We start from the raw sequence: 15839 nt of genomic DNA, 5'->3' as shown, positions 1-15839 counted from the left end.
GGATAAATCAGAAAAATACACTTTTCAAAATCACTTGTGTCATTTACAGAGCTTGAAACAGGGAAGTTTAGAGGAGGAAGTGCAAGTCATGCTGAGTTTTGGAAAAAGAAACGTCACAATGCATGTTACTTAATCTAACCCCAATGAGGATGTTTTAAGAACCCAAACAAACAAACAAACAAACAAAAAAACATTATTAATCTATTAATTTATTGATAAAGTAGACAATAAAGCATAAGGGAAAAAACACAGAAACACAGTAGATCTACAGTGTAAAACACAGCAAATATTTAAATATGTGATACAGATAAAGTAAAAAATAAATAGGTATGAGAAGTGTTTTTAAATGGCTTTCATCTTGAGATTTTGGACGAATGGCGTTTCCCTATTACAGTATAATGTATCTGTATATAGTGTAATAACAGTAACAAACCTTGTATCTGTTCTGTCTGTACATGCAAAAAATTATATTTAGGCAACTGAAAAAACATCTTTAAAGTAGACTTTATACATTTCAGTAAGGGGTTGTATAGATTAGATTCTATCCTGAGGCATTTAAACCTAATTTTATCTGGAGTATTTTGTGGAGTATCGTATCATAATTGGCGCAGCAGGTAGTGACGCAGTCACACAGCTCCAGGGGCCTGGAGGTTGTGGGTTCGATTCCCACTCCGGGTGACTGTTTGTGAGGAGTTGGTGTGTTCTCCCTGTGTCCGTGTGGGTTTCCTCCGGGTGACTGTCTGTGAGGAGTGTGGTGTGTTCTCCCTGTGTCTGTGTTGGTTTCCTCTGGGTGAGTTTTCGTGAGGAGTGTGGTGTGTTCTCCCCATGTCTGCAAGGTTTTCTTCCTGGTGACTGTCTGTGAGGAGTGTGGTGTGTTCTCCCTGTGTCTGCTTGGGTTTCCTCCGGGTGACTGTCTGTGAGGAGTGTGGTGTGTTCTCCCTGTGTCTGTGTTGGTTTCCTCTGGGTGAGTTTCCGTGAGGAGTGTGGTGTGTTCTCCCCATGTCTGCAAGGTTTTCTTCCTGGTGACTGTCTGTGAGGAGTGTGGTGTGTTCTCCCTGTGTCTGCTTGGGTTTCCTCCGGGTGCTCCGGTTTCCTCATACAGTCCAAAAACACACGTTGGTAGGTGGATTGGCGACTCAAAAGTGTCAGTAGGTGTGAGTGAGAGAGTGTGAGTGAATGTGTGTGTATTGCCCTGTGAAGGACTGGCGCCCCCTCCAGGGTGTATTCCCGCCTTGCGCCCAATGATTCCAGGTAGGCTCTGGACCCACCGCGACCCTGAACTGGATAAGGGTTACAGATAATGAATGAATGAATATTACCTCAGTTGCCTACATTTCAGATGCTTGTAATTGCCAATATATCATTCTTTGCATTTTTGTGTGCTGATACTGTACATACTGTAAAGTATGTTTAAAAAAGCACTAAAAATATATATATTTCTTATAGCTAGTGTTCCCTTCATATTCAAAATGAGAGCAGTGCAGAGAATGTGCTGTCCTTTTCACTCATCGATGTAAGGCAGTTTCTTATTGGCTCCATAACCTGGATGTCCTTCTTCCTCTTCTTTCTTTGGTGTGCTTGGCTGAGAAAAACACACACTGCTGCCGCTGTTGCACTTAGTTCCTGTAATACACACAGACGCTGCACTGTTAACCTTGAACAAGTATCATAGTGAATCAGGAGGATACAGTGTTGTGGAATACAGAAATGAAGACTTACGTGGAGCTATGGGAGCATCTCTGTCACACTTTAAAGTGCTCTTGTCAAAGCACTCAGCAATCCAGGACAACACTTCTGCACAGTACTTAACCTGAAGGACAAGGACATGACGTATTACTTTCATGTAGTGGAGGCCTACATACATTTATGTAAATTCACGTTAAAAGGGATATTAGTGTATTTCTTCCAGCATCTTAAAAACAAAATACCAAAATATATTACCTCAGCCTCCATAACTGACAAACGCTTTTCTTGCTCTTTAAATCCACCCACAATTTTCATCAAGCTCTGCACCCTGGTATATGAAGGTTATACAGTCAGATAAATATTAGTGAATGCAGGGTAGGTATAATTAGGCCTGGCTCTGCCAATTAAATGACGTAATGCCACTTTTTTTAATGTAAACACCTCGTGTCTTTTAGTGAAAATTATTGTGATGTTTTTTTTTTACTGCCTAGAGGTACTAAATCAGAGAATAGCTCACTTAGAGGATGTGCTCTTGAGTCTCTCCTCACTGCTCTCCAAGCGATGTCTCTCCAGTCTGGCCAGATAGTTCTCCTTCTGGACAGTCTCCCAAGTCATTAGCTTCTGGTCCAAGCCGGCTGGCAGCTCTCTCTCTGACCATTAAACATATCATCAAGTTTGATTTGACTGTAAAATTCTCTCCATTATATTTGCATTTTAATTAAGTGGTGAGTAGCCAGTAGAGAGTTTTCCAAATATAAATATTCAGCATAAAACTGCTGTGATAAATGGCCATCATCATGTAAATTTGTCCAAAATATACATATATTTATATATTTATTGTTAGATTTTAATATTTTGTTGTCAGACTGGAGTGAATTCATTGTCTGTAACCACTTACCCAGGGGTAAGGGGGTGCCAGTCTTTTACAGGGCAACACCTACACACACACATTCACACCTGTGGACAGTTTTGAGTATCTACCAACATGTGCTTTTGGACCATGGGAAGAAACGCAACACCTTATTTTATTATAATATATTTACAATATCTATTTATCTATCTGTAGCTATACTTATATAGTGCCTTTCTAGAAACCCAAGGATGCTTTACATCCACACTGCTCAGAACACTTAAGCCACACACACACTGGCGAGAAGCAGCAGCCAAACACGCACAGTGTACTCTCAACCAGGAAAGACCGTCCACCTGGAGGACTACATCAGGCACTAGGATTTCACCCAGGACAGAGCGCCAATCCATATCTGGGCACACATACATTCACTCACACACTCAGACATTCATTCACATACACAATCATTCACTCTCACTCTCACACCCGGACATTTATTAGAGAAGCCAATTCACCTACCCTCCATGTGTTTTTGGACTGTGGGAGGAAACCGGAGACCCCGGAGGAAACCCATGCAGACACAGGGAGAACACACCACACTCCTCACAGACAGTCACCCGGAGGAAACCCATGCAGACACAGAGAGAACATGGAAACTCCACCCAGATGGGACTTGAACCCAAGCGCAACCCTTGATCCCAGCGCTGAGAGGCGAACGTGCTAACCACTAAGCCACCGTGCCGCCCCAATACAATTAGTAATAAGTAATAAGCAGACACAGGGAGAACACACCAAACTCCTCACAGTCACCTGGAGTGGGACTCGAACCCACAGCCCCAGGACCCTTGGAGCTGTGTAACAGCAACGCTACATGTTGTGTCACTGTGCCGCCCAAAAAGTGAATCAACTGTGTTCATATCTTGGGACATGACTTAATGTATGCATTTAGAGTTTAAGCTATAGCTATGTATAATTTCATAGAGATTAATATAGAACTACGTCATATCCAAAATCTATACTAAGTCAAACTATAAAACAAATGATCTCAAATGAAGTTAAAGTGTGGGTTGAATGTGACTGACCCAGGTGCTCTATCTTGGACTCTCCCTTCTTGAAGAGGCTGAGGAAGAGTTGAGAGAGGTGGCTGATGATGATGAAGGGAGGGGCCAGGGCAGGACGGCTGTGGTACTCCACTATCAGATTGTAGCGTTGAAACTTCCAGAATATATCCGTGTTCCCTTGCACCACCTGGAATGTGTAGCTGTCGAAGGGATAAAAACGTGATAAAGGCTGAAAAAATAAAATAATAAAACGAATCCTAACTTTTGTGCAGACCACACTTTCAAAGGCTAAATTAACAAAATAAGCAGTGTTTGTATAAAAATGTGCTTAAGTATTTTTCTGTTTACACTCATTTACACTTACACAAATTGTGTAATTACACAAAAAAAGGTGTGAGAGGGAAACAAATGTATGGTAAAATTGTGTAATGCTGCACTAAAATAAATTGGATTAACTGGCAACAGGTGAGTGTCATGACTGGGGTTAAGAAGAGCACCACAGAGAGGCTAAGTATTTTAGAAATAAAAGATGGGGAGGGGTTCACCACACTGTGAAATCTGCACCTGCAAATATTTAAACATTTCAAGAATCACGTTTCTTAACCTAAAATATCAAAAAACCTAGGAATTTCATCTTCCACAAAACATAAAGCATTGTTAGATACAGAGAATACAGAGAAGTATCTGTGCATGGGACAAAGTCCACAAATGCTAATTGAAACTCCAAAAGAAATCCAGAAATAAAGTCACCTTCTCTGGGCCTAAGCCCAATAAAATGGACTGAGGAAGTGGAAAAATGTCTTCCATTAAAGCATCCATATGCGGGTACATTGATGCACAGGGCATGGGTGAAGGCACCATTAACAATAAAAGTTTTATAGCAACATCCTTCCTTCCAGACATTGTCTTTATTCAGGGAAGGCCTTGATTATTTTAGCAAGGCAATGCCAATCCACATTCTGCATGGAGCACTGTCCCATAGTAAAAGAGAAGTGCTAACTAGTTCAGACCATTTTAAAACATTTGGCACATTATAAAATGAACACAACAACTGTTGATCAGCTTTGATTTCGTACTAATTTACATTGTATTTCTATATCTGTTCATTTGAATTAGAAACCCCCTCTGACCTGAACATGGCAATGAGCAGGTTGAGCAGCAGGACATTAGTGACCAGTAAATAGATGACCAGTAGCAGGATGACAAGCCAGTTAGCGTAGATGTTGGGGCAGGGGGGCAGAGTGCCTGAAATGATTTCATGGAGCTCCATTGTGCAGTTATCAGCCTGCATTTTAGCAGCTGTGGAAACACATGGAAAGCAAAGACAACACGATGAATCTGCTCTGAACTGCTCTCCATCTAGTGGTGATTTTTCATATAACAGCTTTATTAAATGTACAATAAACATTCGTTTAAATCAAATTTCAGCTAGGTTTCCAACATTTAAAAATGTTTTTTTTATCTATTTCTTAGTCATTGTCATAATAGTTTACCATCTATCTCCTCCAGTGGGATCTGTCCGAATATATGCAGGTAAGGTCGGTAGAGCACTCTCCGGAAGACCCAGTCCAGACGTGGGTCATTGGGATGAAGCAGAGCCTGAGTTGCCACTCCATACGCAATCAGCCAGACACTCAGGAAAAACAGGAAGAAGAACACGTCCTTCATCTGAGAACCACACAAAAATGACACAGGTCAGGCTCGGATACTTAAACAGCAGACAACTATTACCAAATCTACGCCTTTAATATGTTCACCCTCCTAAACTGCAGGCTTGTTATTCTGTTTATATTCACACTAACTATGAATTACTATTATTACTCAGTAAATATACTATAATAATATAAAATCTGCATTAAAACTTGTTTAAACTGCTGTATACAGTTAAAACAGGATATGAACCTACTCTAATCACATGAAAACAAAGCGCTATGAGGGTGGGACTGATATCCTCATACTGGCCCTTGTCATTTAAGGGGTTCCGTTAAGTTCAATGTGGTTTAAACCGTTCAATTCACCATTCTCTCCACGATGATTATTTTGGGCCCAAGTTGTTTGTGGATGGCAAAGATGTGGATGAGCCTCAAGGTGAAAACCATGAAGTCCAGAGCCAGCACTGTACGTCCAGCTTCATATGTGCTGTTCTTCATCCTACACAAACGATAGAGGGAGGTTGAGCTCAAGGGGAGGTTTACATATAGTGAAAGACCTTTAAATCTAACCTCAGTACAACTGCTCACCTGCATGAGACCCCAACAACAAAGAGAGAGATGGCCACCATGTCACACTTGTTCCAGTTGTCCTCCACATAGAGCTTAAACTTCTTCAGAATGTTCATGTCTTCATCCGTGAAGAAGCTCTGAGACACATGGAGCAGGACATAATTTAATTTGGCCAGACATTTCATTCTTCAGCTGAATATGGGTCTTTACCGGAAAAAAACTAAAAGGAATAATGTGATTTAGTTCCATTGTTTTCCATTTGAATTCAACTCACACTCAAGCCAATCGCACAAATGAAATTCTAAATGTGGCTGCAAACTTGAATGTGTTACAAGAACATTACAAGTGTGCCCTTAAAGTCCAAACCCTTCTTCACACCTGTCTTATCTCCTCCAACACCAGTGTGAAGACCCAGAAGTACAGAATTAGCTCCGCCAGAGAAGGACCGCTGGGTGGAGGAGGTTGGAAGTCCAGTAGGAGGACATATGTGAAGAGAACCAGGAAGGCAAAGTACATGATGACATTTCCCAAGAACACAGTGACTGGAGCGCTCCAGAAGCGTTTCCATCGCCGCAGGAGGAAGTGACTCCAGGCTTGACCACAGCTCTGTTCAGCAGGGCCACCAGCTGCCTCTGTGTCACTTAAAATGACACAACAGAGCAGAGAAAGCCAGTTAGTTAAACACATTTCAGTTAATAACACTGATCCTACCCGAGATCGTTTCATACTATGCACATTACTCAGAGAAAATGAATCAACATCTGGAATTAGAGCTTCCTGTTTTGTAACGTTACATTATTTATTACTATTTAAAAGAAGATCCAACTGATGTTGTCATTGCATTCGCCTTAAACAGAAATGATAAAATCAGTTTAAATGCCCACTGCTGAAGAAGTTTAAGAGACTTACGCTGGGTCCTCATCACTAAGTAGTAGGGCTTTCTCTGTGTCTAAACTGTCCAACTCTGCAAATTGTTCCCCTCCTCCATGGCTCTGGGGAACCTCATCACTACACAACACACGTATATCATCAATCAATGCTATTCAAATCAATCCTCCAACAATTCAATCAAAAATAATCTTTGCAGAATCTGTAAAACACAAAGTGTTAAGGTTTCATAGGCGCTTGTACTTGAACTTGATCAGATTGGTCCATATTAAAGGTGGAAAGAAGAAAGATGGGACCAGTCTAGAAATGGCTGTATCTGTGGTCATGGCTCCCCACCAGATTTTAGTCAACAGAGCCTGGCCAAAAACACAGCAGATCAGCATTAATACAAATAAATACAGACAGAAACCACATATTTCATCACTGAAAATAAACGAATAAAGGGTGAGCTGTTACCTGGACTCCATCATGGGCGAAAAAACACTTGGCATCTGCCTCTGTTGCCAGGTTCAAGACAGTAGATCTGGTCCAGCAATGGGTTTTCCTCACCAGCAGGGCATAGGCTCTGTCCTCACTGTTAGAGTAGCACTCACCAAATAGATCTAAATCCATCACAAGCAGAACAATGCTGTCACATTTATTATTACTCAAAATTGTATATTTTCCAGCTGTTTTTTGTTGCTATAAATGACACCTCAGAACAGATTAAGTAATAGCATTTACAATTAATGAATTATATTAATAGAACATATTTAATATGGGTTTTTAAACCACTGATCTGGAGTAACCTGTTGATTCTCACCCAGAGCAAACTGCTCATATTTGGCTTCTTTCATGGATCGGGCAGACTCCGCCTCAGACTCTAAATGAGCCATCTCCTTCAGAATCTTACAGCCAGCAAGAGCTGCAGCCACAGCCTCAGGGCCCTATGACACACACACACACACACACACACACAAACACAGAGCCAAAATACACACTGGGGTAAGGCTTGAAATAGTCCTTACCGTTTGATGCACTATACACATCACAGAACAGTTATTGGATCTTGAAACAATAAGCATATAGTACAACATATGATTAAAACAGATGCAAACTGTAACCCCTCAGAGACTGGATGTTTACTACATTTTGAGTCTAACAGAAAGAGGGAAAAGAGAGAGAGAGCAAGTTATCCTTCATCCTTCAGCAGTACAATCGTCACTAATAGCCCTGGAGCCATAAATGCATGAAAGCCTCAGGCAGTCTCTTAACCTATTTGCTTCGGAAAACAAAGTGACAGACAAGATGGACCTTCAAAGTATAAAATCATAACGATGCAAATAGAGTTGGTCTATGAAAATGAGCTTGTCACTCCAAAGGCCTGCGGGCCCTCACCATGGCCCAGAAGTAGTTTGCCATTTTCTGTCTGTTCTGCAGGACGGCCCAGAGAAAGAGGTCTCTCCATGGGTTCTCACAGAGCTGATCCAGGTCTGGCAGGTCCTTCTGGTTGTGGAAGCGCCGACCCTTGCAGACCTTTTCCTTAGAGGAATACAAGCAATGCCATGGAGTTAGAGACCCTGAAACCCTAAGGGCTGCTTGCATACCAAAGTTTTAGTTTAAAAAACATACCGCTGGATGTTTCAGATAGAAGCCTTTGCAGGAGTCATGTAGAAAGTCCTTCAGGACCTTGGAGACTTCGTGAAGAGTGAAGTGAGGCCGTCTGTCTCCTGGTTCCATGTAGGGTGGTCCAGGGGTGCGAGCTGAAGCCAGCAGCAGCTGTTTCTCCTGGTGTTTCTTCAGCAGCAAGTCAAAAAGAAGACTCTTCTCAGACACAGAGCAGTACAGCTCCTGAAGACGGCCATAGGTTAGGAACTCACCCAGATTCACACCATTGTCCACAAACAGACGCACAAAATCTGGCTTGTCGTTGACCAGAGCATCCATCATGACCTCCTCAAGGTCTTGTGCCTAAGAGAAAAATATATTTATCAACTGATACGAACATGAAATAAAACACTAAATAACTCTGAAATAACAATAAACATATAACAGACCAAATATCCTTTTGTTACTAAAATCTATAAAAGATTATTTATTTTAAAACATGATTGTCTTACACTCCACTCCACATCGCCATTGAAGATCTCACTCTTTGCAATGTCCACTCTGTTCCAGGCCACAGCCAGTTTGAGCTCATCCAGGAAGTCCTGAGCTACCTGACTCTGACTTTTACAGGCTGAAAATCGAAGAAAGGAATGAAATGTTGAATACATTAATAAGGTGAGAAATCTGAGGCCTGCTGAATAATGATGTTATGTACTGTTGTTAGACCTATAACACATTTCACACTTCAATATTTATATACTGTTGTATATAAATAGGACTGATTAATGTTAGGAACCAGGAATAATTGGGTGCAAGGTAGGAACATACACACACAGGGAGAACACACCACACTCCTCACAGACAGTCACCCGGAGGAAACCCATGCAGACACAGGGAGAACACACCCCACTCCTCACAGACAGTCACCCGGAGGAAACCCACACAGACACAGGGAGAACACACCACACTCCTCACAGACAGTCACCCAGAGGAAACCCACACAGACACAGGGGGAACACACTACACTCCTCACAGACAGTCACCCGGAGGAAACCCACACAGACACGGAGAACAAACCAAACTCCTCACAGACAGTCACACAGAGGAAACCCACACAGACACAGAGAGAACACAGCACACTCCTCACAGACAGTCACCCGGGGGAAACTCACACAGACACAGAGAGAACACACCACACTCCTCACAGACAGTCACCCGGAGCGGGACTTGAACCCACAACCTCCAGGTCCCTGGAGCTGTGTGACTGCGACACCTACCTGCTGCACCACCATGCCCCCCTGATTAATGTTTATGGCTTCAATTTCAAAATAAATGTGAAATATTTACAAGTTTTTGTACATTGTCAGTAGCTGTAGCATTATACTTACCTTTAACTAGTGCTTTGAGTATAACAGTGTCTAGCTCAGAAGTCTCCTGCTGTGGGTCATGTACTGTCAACAGGTGACCGTTATCCAGAATCCTCTGAATCTAGGGGAAAAAAGTGAGAAATTCTCCACAAATGTAAGTCTTATTGTACATGTGCTACATAACATAAATCATGTGAAGAGTCAAAATAAAAGGCCATTCTTTGCCTATACTCCTCACCACTTTGACCCAGGACGTAATGTCAGTGCTGTGGAGACCACTGAAGGTGCCCACCAGCAACTTCTGAACCATCTCTGCCTCCCAGCATCCTCTGTAGATCAGCGTAACTAAAATATCTGCCACTCCTCCTGAGCCGGCCAAGATCAGCCATGGAGTTGCATTCTGAATGGTCTTATACATCCTCTACGTGGAGTTCAGAAATAGCAGCAAACACAATGAGCAGTAGTAAATGTATTAATAATTTACATGGTATTAAACATGTGCTTAAAAATAAAGCCACTTTGATTTTGCTTGACTTGCTTGTACATCTTAACTTGGTCTCAAACTTACATTTAAAAAACCTTGCAAAATCAGGGGTGTTTAACCTTTAACCCTGTCATCTCACTTCTTAAAAATGGCTCTGCTCAGGTATCAATTGAAAAGTTGATGACACAAACCAAAAGTGGACCTTGAATATAAGCTTAAATATAAAATTTCAGTGGTTTAGTGTTTGATTATATGTGAAAATGATATGCTAGTTGAAACCTTTAGTATCTTAGGCTCCCCGTGGACAAGCAGACACAGGACTGGGATTTCAAAGCTGCCAGGCCCTAAGAGAATATACAACAAGGAACGAAATGAACTTTAAATGGATCTACACTGTGAATAAGATGAAATGAATGAAAACTTAAGTGGTTCTGACCTCCGTAGCCAGTGCGCTGGAGGGAAATGTGCTTGAGCAGTTTGACTTTCATGTCACTGGTGGTCCCAGGTCTCTGGGGATCTTCCTCCATGAGGATGAAATGTGAATGGTTGCTGTCCAGAGAGTACACAGAGCCGTGAGGGAAGTCCTCTGTGGGGTATGCTGCGGGCTGATCAGGCTGTAAATATATAGCATAATATTAAACCTAAACTTTATATATTATATTATGCAGTAAAAATGGCTGCAATTATCATTAGCATGAGGACTTTTATTTTGCCTGTGGACTACATAAAATAAATAACATTAATAACAACCTGGTCAAAGACACTGGCACATTAATTAATACCTCTATACCTGTTATTATACAATTTATGTATAATTATTTAATCCCATAAACATATTATATCACTGCAACCCTGAACTGGATAAGCTGGATAAATACACTGCCTGGCCAAAAAAAAAACTGGATTTAGCTAAGCAAAGTGGAGAGACACATCCTGTGTTCATGGAAAAAATAATATGTGAAAAAGTTGTGGAAAAGTTAATATGTTTCAGAAGGGTCAGTCTACTGGCATGAATCAAGCAGAGAAAACATCTAAGGAGATATGTTTATTAGCAAAAGTAAGAGCATTTCCACACCCACAATGCCAAGGGAACTCAAGAGATTGGGCCTAAACAGCCGTGTATCCTTAAGAAAACCACTGTCAGCGAGGGTAACCAGCCAAAACACCTTCAGTTAGCTAGGGAGCATAAAGATTGGACTCTGTAGCAATGGAAGAAGGTCATGTGGTCTGATGAGTCCAGATTCACCCTGTTCCAGAGGGATGGGTGCATCAGAGTTAAAAGTGAGGCAGCTGAAGTGATGCACCCGTCATGCCTAAGGCCTACTGTACAATCCTGTGGGGGAAGTGCTATAATCTGGGGTTGCTGCAGTTGGTCAGGTCTAGGTTCAGCAACATTATCTGCCCAATGAATGAGGTCAGCTGACTACCTGAATATACTGAACGACCATGTTATTCCATCAATGGGTTTTTGGAAGATGACAATGCCTGGATTCATTGGGCTCAAATTGTGAAAGAGTGGTTCAGGGACCTTGAGACATTATTTTCACACATGGACTGGCCACAGCAGATTCCAGACCTGAACCCCACTAAGATCTTTTGGATGAGCTGGAGAAGACCTTGCACAGTGGTCCAAATCTCCCATCATCAATACAAGATCTTGGGGAAAAATATATCAACTCTGGACAGAAATAAAAGTTGTGACATTGCAGAAGATTGTGAAAGCTATGCCACAGTGAATGAGTGTCGTAATAAAAGCTAAATGCGATAAAATATTAGCGTGTGACCATTTTTTTTTTTGGCCAGGCGGTGTATTTTTTAACTAATGAAGAAATGTTGTCTTGTGATGGTGTGGGTCATGACCTTTGTGGAGAGCAGCAGGTCCCTGTTGTGGATCATACTCCAGGGTGCTATTCCAATGGCCACAACATGGACCTTGGAGGAGGTGCTTGCCAGAGAGTGGTCCCTCACAGCCTGGCCGAGATGTTTAGTGATACCAAATCGTAGACCACTGGTCAGTATCCAGGCTCCTGAGGACATTATTAAAGTAAGAACTATTTTCTTGCTGTAGACATATTCATTGCTGAATGTATCTACAGTGCTGTATCTAGAACGCTGACAGAGCATTGTAATTATATTCAATAAATACACAAGTATAATTAATCATTAACATTTTGGTACTAGTTACTGATTGAGAAGTGATGATATTATTTTGTGAGGTGAAAAGACTGAATTTTTTAAATAAGAAAAAGTTTTTCTTTAACATTGACAAAAAAAATGTTTCATAGTGCCCCATTCATTTTGGACTTACTCATGTGCACCCTTTAGTATCTAATTCTCTCTAGGAATTGTTTGGCCACTTGATAAATCATTCATCCATTCATTCATTGGCTGTAAACACTTATCCAGTTCAGGGTCGCGGTGTGTCTGGAGCCTACCCAGAATCATTGGGCGCAAGACAGGAATACACCCTGGAGGGGGCGCCAGTCCTTCACAGGGCGACACACACTCACACTTATGGATACGTTTGAGTTGCCAATCCACCTATCAACGTGTGTTTTTGGACTGTGGGAGGAAACCGGAGCACCCGGAGGAAACCCACACAGACACAGGGAGAACACACCAAACTCCTCACAGACAGTCACCCGGAGGAAACCCACACAGACACAGGGAGAACACACCACACTCCTCACAGACAGTCACCCGGAGGAAACCCACACAGACACAGAGAGAACACACCACACTCCTCACAGACAGTCACCCGAAGGAAACCCACTCAGACACAGGGAGAACACACCAAACTCCTCACAGACAGTCATCTGGAGAGGGACTCGAACCCTCAACCTACAGGTCCCTGGAGCTGTGTGACTGCGACACTGCCTGCTGCACCACGTGCCGCCCCTTGATAAATCATTAATCTGTTAATTCTCTATTAAGCGTCAGGGTTTTTCTGAATGAGTAAGTGCCCTCACCTGTAGTTTGTGTAGCTTTCACTAAACCTTTCCTCACGGTGTCTCTGAGCCAGGGCTTCATCTGTGCCAGTTCATCTCCACCTACTAATGCCACCACCAGGTGAGGAGGAGCCAGACCCCATTGCTCCGTCAGCAGCTCATAGATCACAACTGGGTCAACTGAACTGGACACCCTAGCAAACTGGAACACAAGAAAACCCCAAACTTTTGCCCTAGTGTTATCATTATATATATATATATATATCGTTTTATGACTATCTTTATATAGACAAAACACCTGGTGACACTGGATATATCTGCAATAGTATACCTTGCCCCGGGTTCTGCTGGATCCAATGAAGTCAATATCCCCCAGCTGGCCTGCTGTCCAGTGTGGTTTATCATGGCCTTCACTAACAGACTGATCCACAGTTCCAAGAGCTAATGCTTCATCCTCCATTGTGTAGCACTGACACCCGACAAGAGAACTGCATATAAAACACAAATACACGCACACAAACACACACACACCACTACATTAGGTACTGGAACATTGCTGTGAGGACTGTTGCATGTTGGATGATTAGTTCTGGGTTCTCACCCTTGCTCTTGAGACTCCAGCACTGCTTTGCCACATTTCACACACCTCCTGCTCTGATGTATTGCTACCTATTTACACACACATGCACACACACATGTGCATACACAAACATATACACACACAAACACACACACACATAGACACATACAGTTTATCTTAGTTCATATAAACAGTGTCAGTCAATTCAGGAGGGAATAGTCCAGCCTCTTTATGTAAAGCAGTTTGAATTTCCATTTTCTTTCTTTGTACATGCAAACACTGCCTTTTCACCACAGCCACGGGACACTTGTCTCAGCACATGTGTGTTTCCACGTTAAAAACTCACAAGTCTCATAAGGAGATTAGTATGAAATAAATGGGAAAGTCTGAACTGAACACACAGATTATGGATCTATCTTTCACACTCACACCAGTGGTTAAACAGTCAGAATGATTATTGATATAAACTAGGTCCAGTTCAAATGATTTGAATATGCAAATATAAATACAAATGATACGTATCTTTTTGGCATTGTGAATTATTGCACAGTAAAATGAAAGACAAGCACTTAAACAAATGACCATTATGGGGCTATTCACCACTGTTTATCTGTTACTACAGTAGATACACGTACAATACCATCCTGTGCAGCTCTGTGCAAAAGCCAATGTTTCAGTGACATTTACTGTCAATTTCCAATCAACGTGGCCATAAAAACAACCGCACCAAAGCCTCAGCATCTGGTTTTTAAGCCTTGCTCTCATGTTTTCACACAGATACATTTGCACCCCTCCAAAGTACTTTGGAGTTGGCTGTATATATTTCTTCTTACAGTAAAAGTAACTCTACCCACTTTCAGTGATACAGATGTCTGTGTACATAAGGAAGGCCTGAAACACATGTAGACCTTTTCATTCTAGCATATCTTTCTTGGCTGTTTGAAGTCCCATTTTACTCTGAATTGTCTTTCAAATTTATCTTGGGATTTGTATTAAATTTGTATCTGGGAAATGGAACATTTGTGTTAAGATTTGATTAGATTTGATGTAACTTGTGGCTTTTAACCTTTAGTAAGGCCCATGCAAATTATATGCAGGTTTTAGTGTGTGTGTGTGTGTGCGTGTGTGTGTGTGTGTGTGTGTAAAAGGAGGAGGATGCCATGATCTGACTAGAGAAAGTGAGATGTGCGCATGGGTGAGTAAGAGAGAGAGAGAGAGAGAGAGAGAGAGAGAGAGAGAGAGGGAGGGAGGGAGAGAGAGCAAGAGAGAGAGAGAGAGAGAGAGAGAGAGAGAGAGAGAGAGAGAGAGAGAGAGAGACTTCATACACCTTATAGCATCATTTGCATTAAAGAAGGTAGATAGGAATTACGTTAGAGAGCACAGACTATCTGTATAGTGTCTGGCTGTATTCTAACTGCAGTTTAAGGTCATGAAATACCCAAATATATACATATTGTTCATAATAATACTTCAGGTGACATTACACTATACAATAGAACCATAGACATAAAACTATGTAGCAATTCAATGTTCTGAAAATGTAAAAAAATCACAGGCTGATTTCACAACATTAAAAAACACTGAACTGTTTAAAGTATAAGATCAGAACAAGTGAGAAATGTATCGAACTGCAGCACAGTTTACAGACAGCTACCCCATCATGCTCTAGCTTAATTAAATTATTGCATGTGTTTCTGCAAAGTTTCAGTACTGTAACCTTACCAGAGGAGTGTCCTGAAGTCCATGCATGTTACTGACCCCTCGTCCTGTCTGTCCTGCTCCTGCTGTGTCTCAGCACAGACCTCAACTCTCCACTGGTCAGATATACACTCAGAGCAGGAAATGAAGCTCAGGTGTTTTCAGGTGTGCTTTTAGTAAAGTCGCCACTCACCAACGTCCAACCTCTCCCTCTCTCTCTCTCTCACACACACACACACACACACACACACAGTAGCTGCAGCTAGAAAACTTACATGTTCATGGGACTCTTATTATGCATAAATATATATATAATATTCAGAAATCCAGAGTTAAATGAAGGGAATTGATCTGTTTAAAGTAATATGTGTCCTATATATTTCTGGCTGGAGTTAATAGCTCTCTGTATGTAATGGACTGTATGTAATGTGTCAAATGGACTTCTGTTTGTATCTGTTGTGTGTGACT

The 15839-nt window shown here is 41.7% G+C and overlaps 1 protein-coding gene across 1 annotated transcript; it reads right to left on the bottom strand.

Annotated features, from left to right (window-relative positions):
* Positions 1-244: 244 nt before the first annotated feature.
* LOC136678077 (transient receptor potential cation channel subfamily M member 5-like) lies at positions 245-15622 on the bottom strand. The gene is made up of 26 exons (XM_066655905.1): positions 15396-15622; positions 13695-13762; positions 13425-13581; positions 13115-13295; positions 12006-12172; positions 10582-10759; positions 10425-10489; positions 9900-10082; positions 9683-9782; positions 8807-8925; positions 8319-8657; positions 8085-8228; positions 7510-7633; positions 7164-7309; positions 6951-7063; positions 6729-6827; positions 6198-6459; positions 5838-5956; positions 5616-5748; positions 5091-5265; positions 4728-4896; positions 3619-3797; positions 2204-2336; positions 1942-2014; positions 1720-1810; positions 245-1623 (listed from the first exon to the last, which is right to left on the bottom strand). Exons 1-26 carry the CDS (start codon positions 15420-15422, stop codon positions 1502-1504), a joined length of 3666 nt encoding a protein of 1221 aa, XP_066512002.1. The 5' UTR covers positions 15423-15622; the 3' UTR covers positions 245-1501.
* Positions 15623-15839: the final 217 nt, after the last annotated feature.

The sequence above is a fragment of the Hoplias malabaricus genome, chromosome Y (assembly GCF_029633855.1).
Source record: "Hoplias malabaricus isolate fHopMal1 chromosome Y, fHopMal1.hap1, whole genome shotgun sequence".
Taxonomy (NCBI): Eukaryota; Metazoa; Chordata; class Actinopteri; order Characiformes; family Erythrinidae; genus Hoplias; species Hoplias malabaricus.
This window is presented reverse-complemented; position numbering and strand designations above follow the sequence as displayed.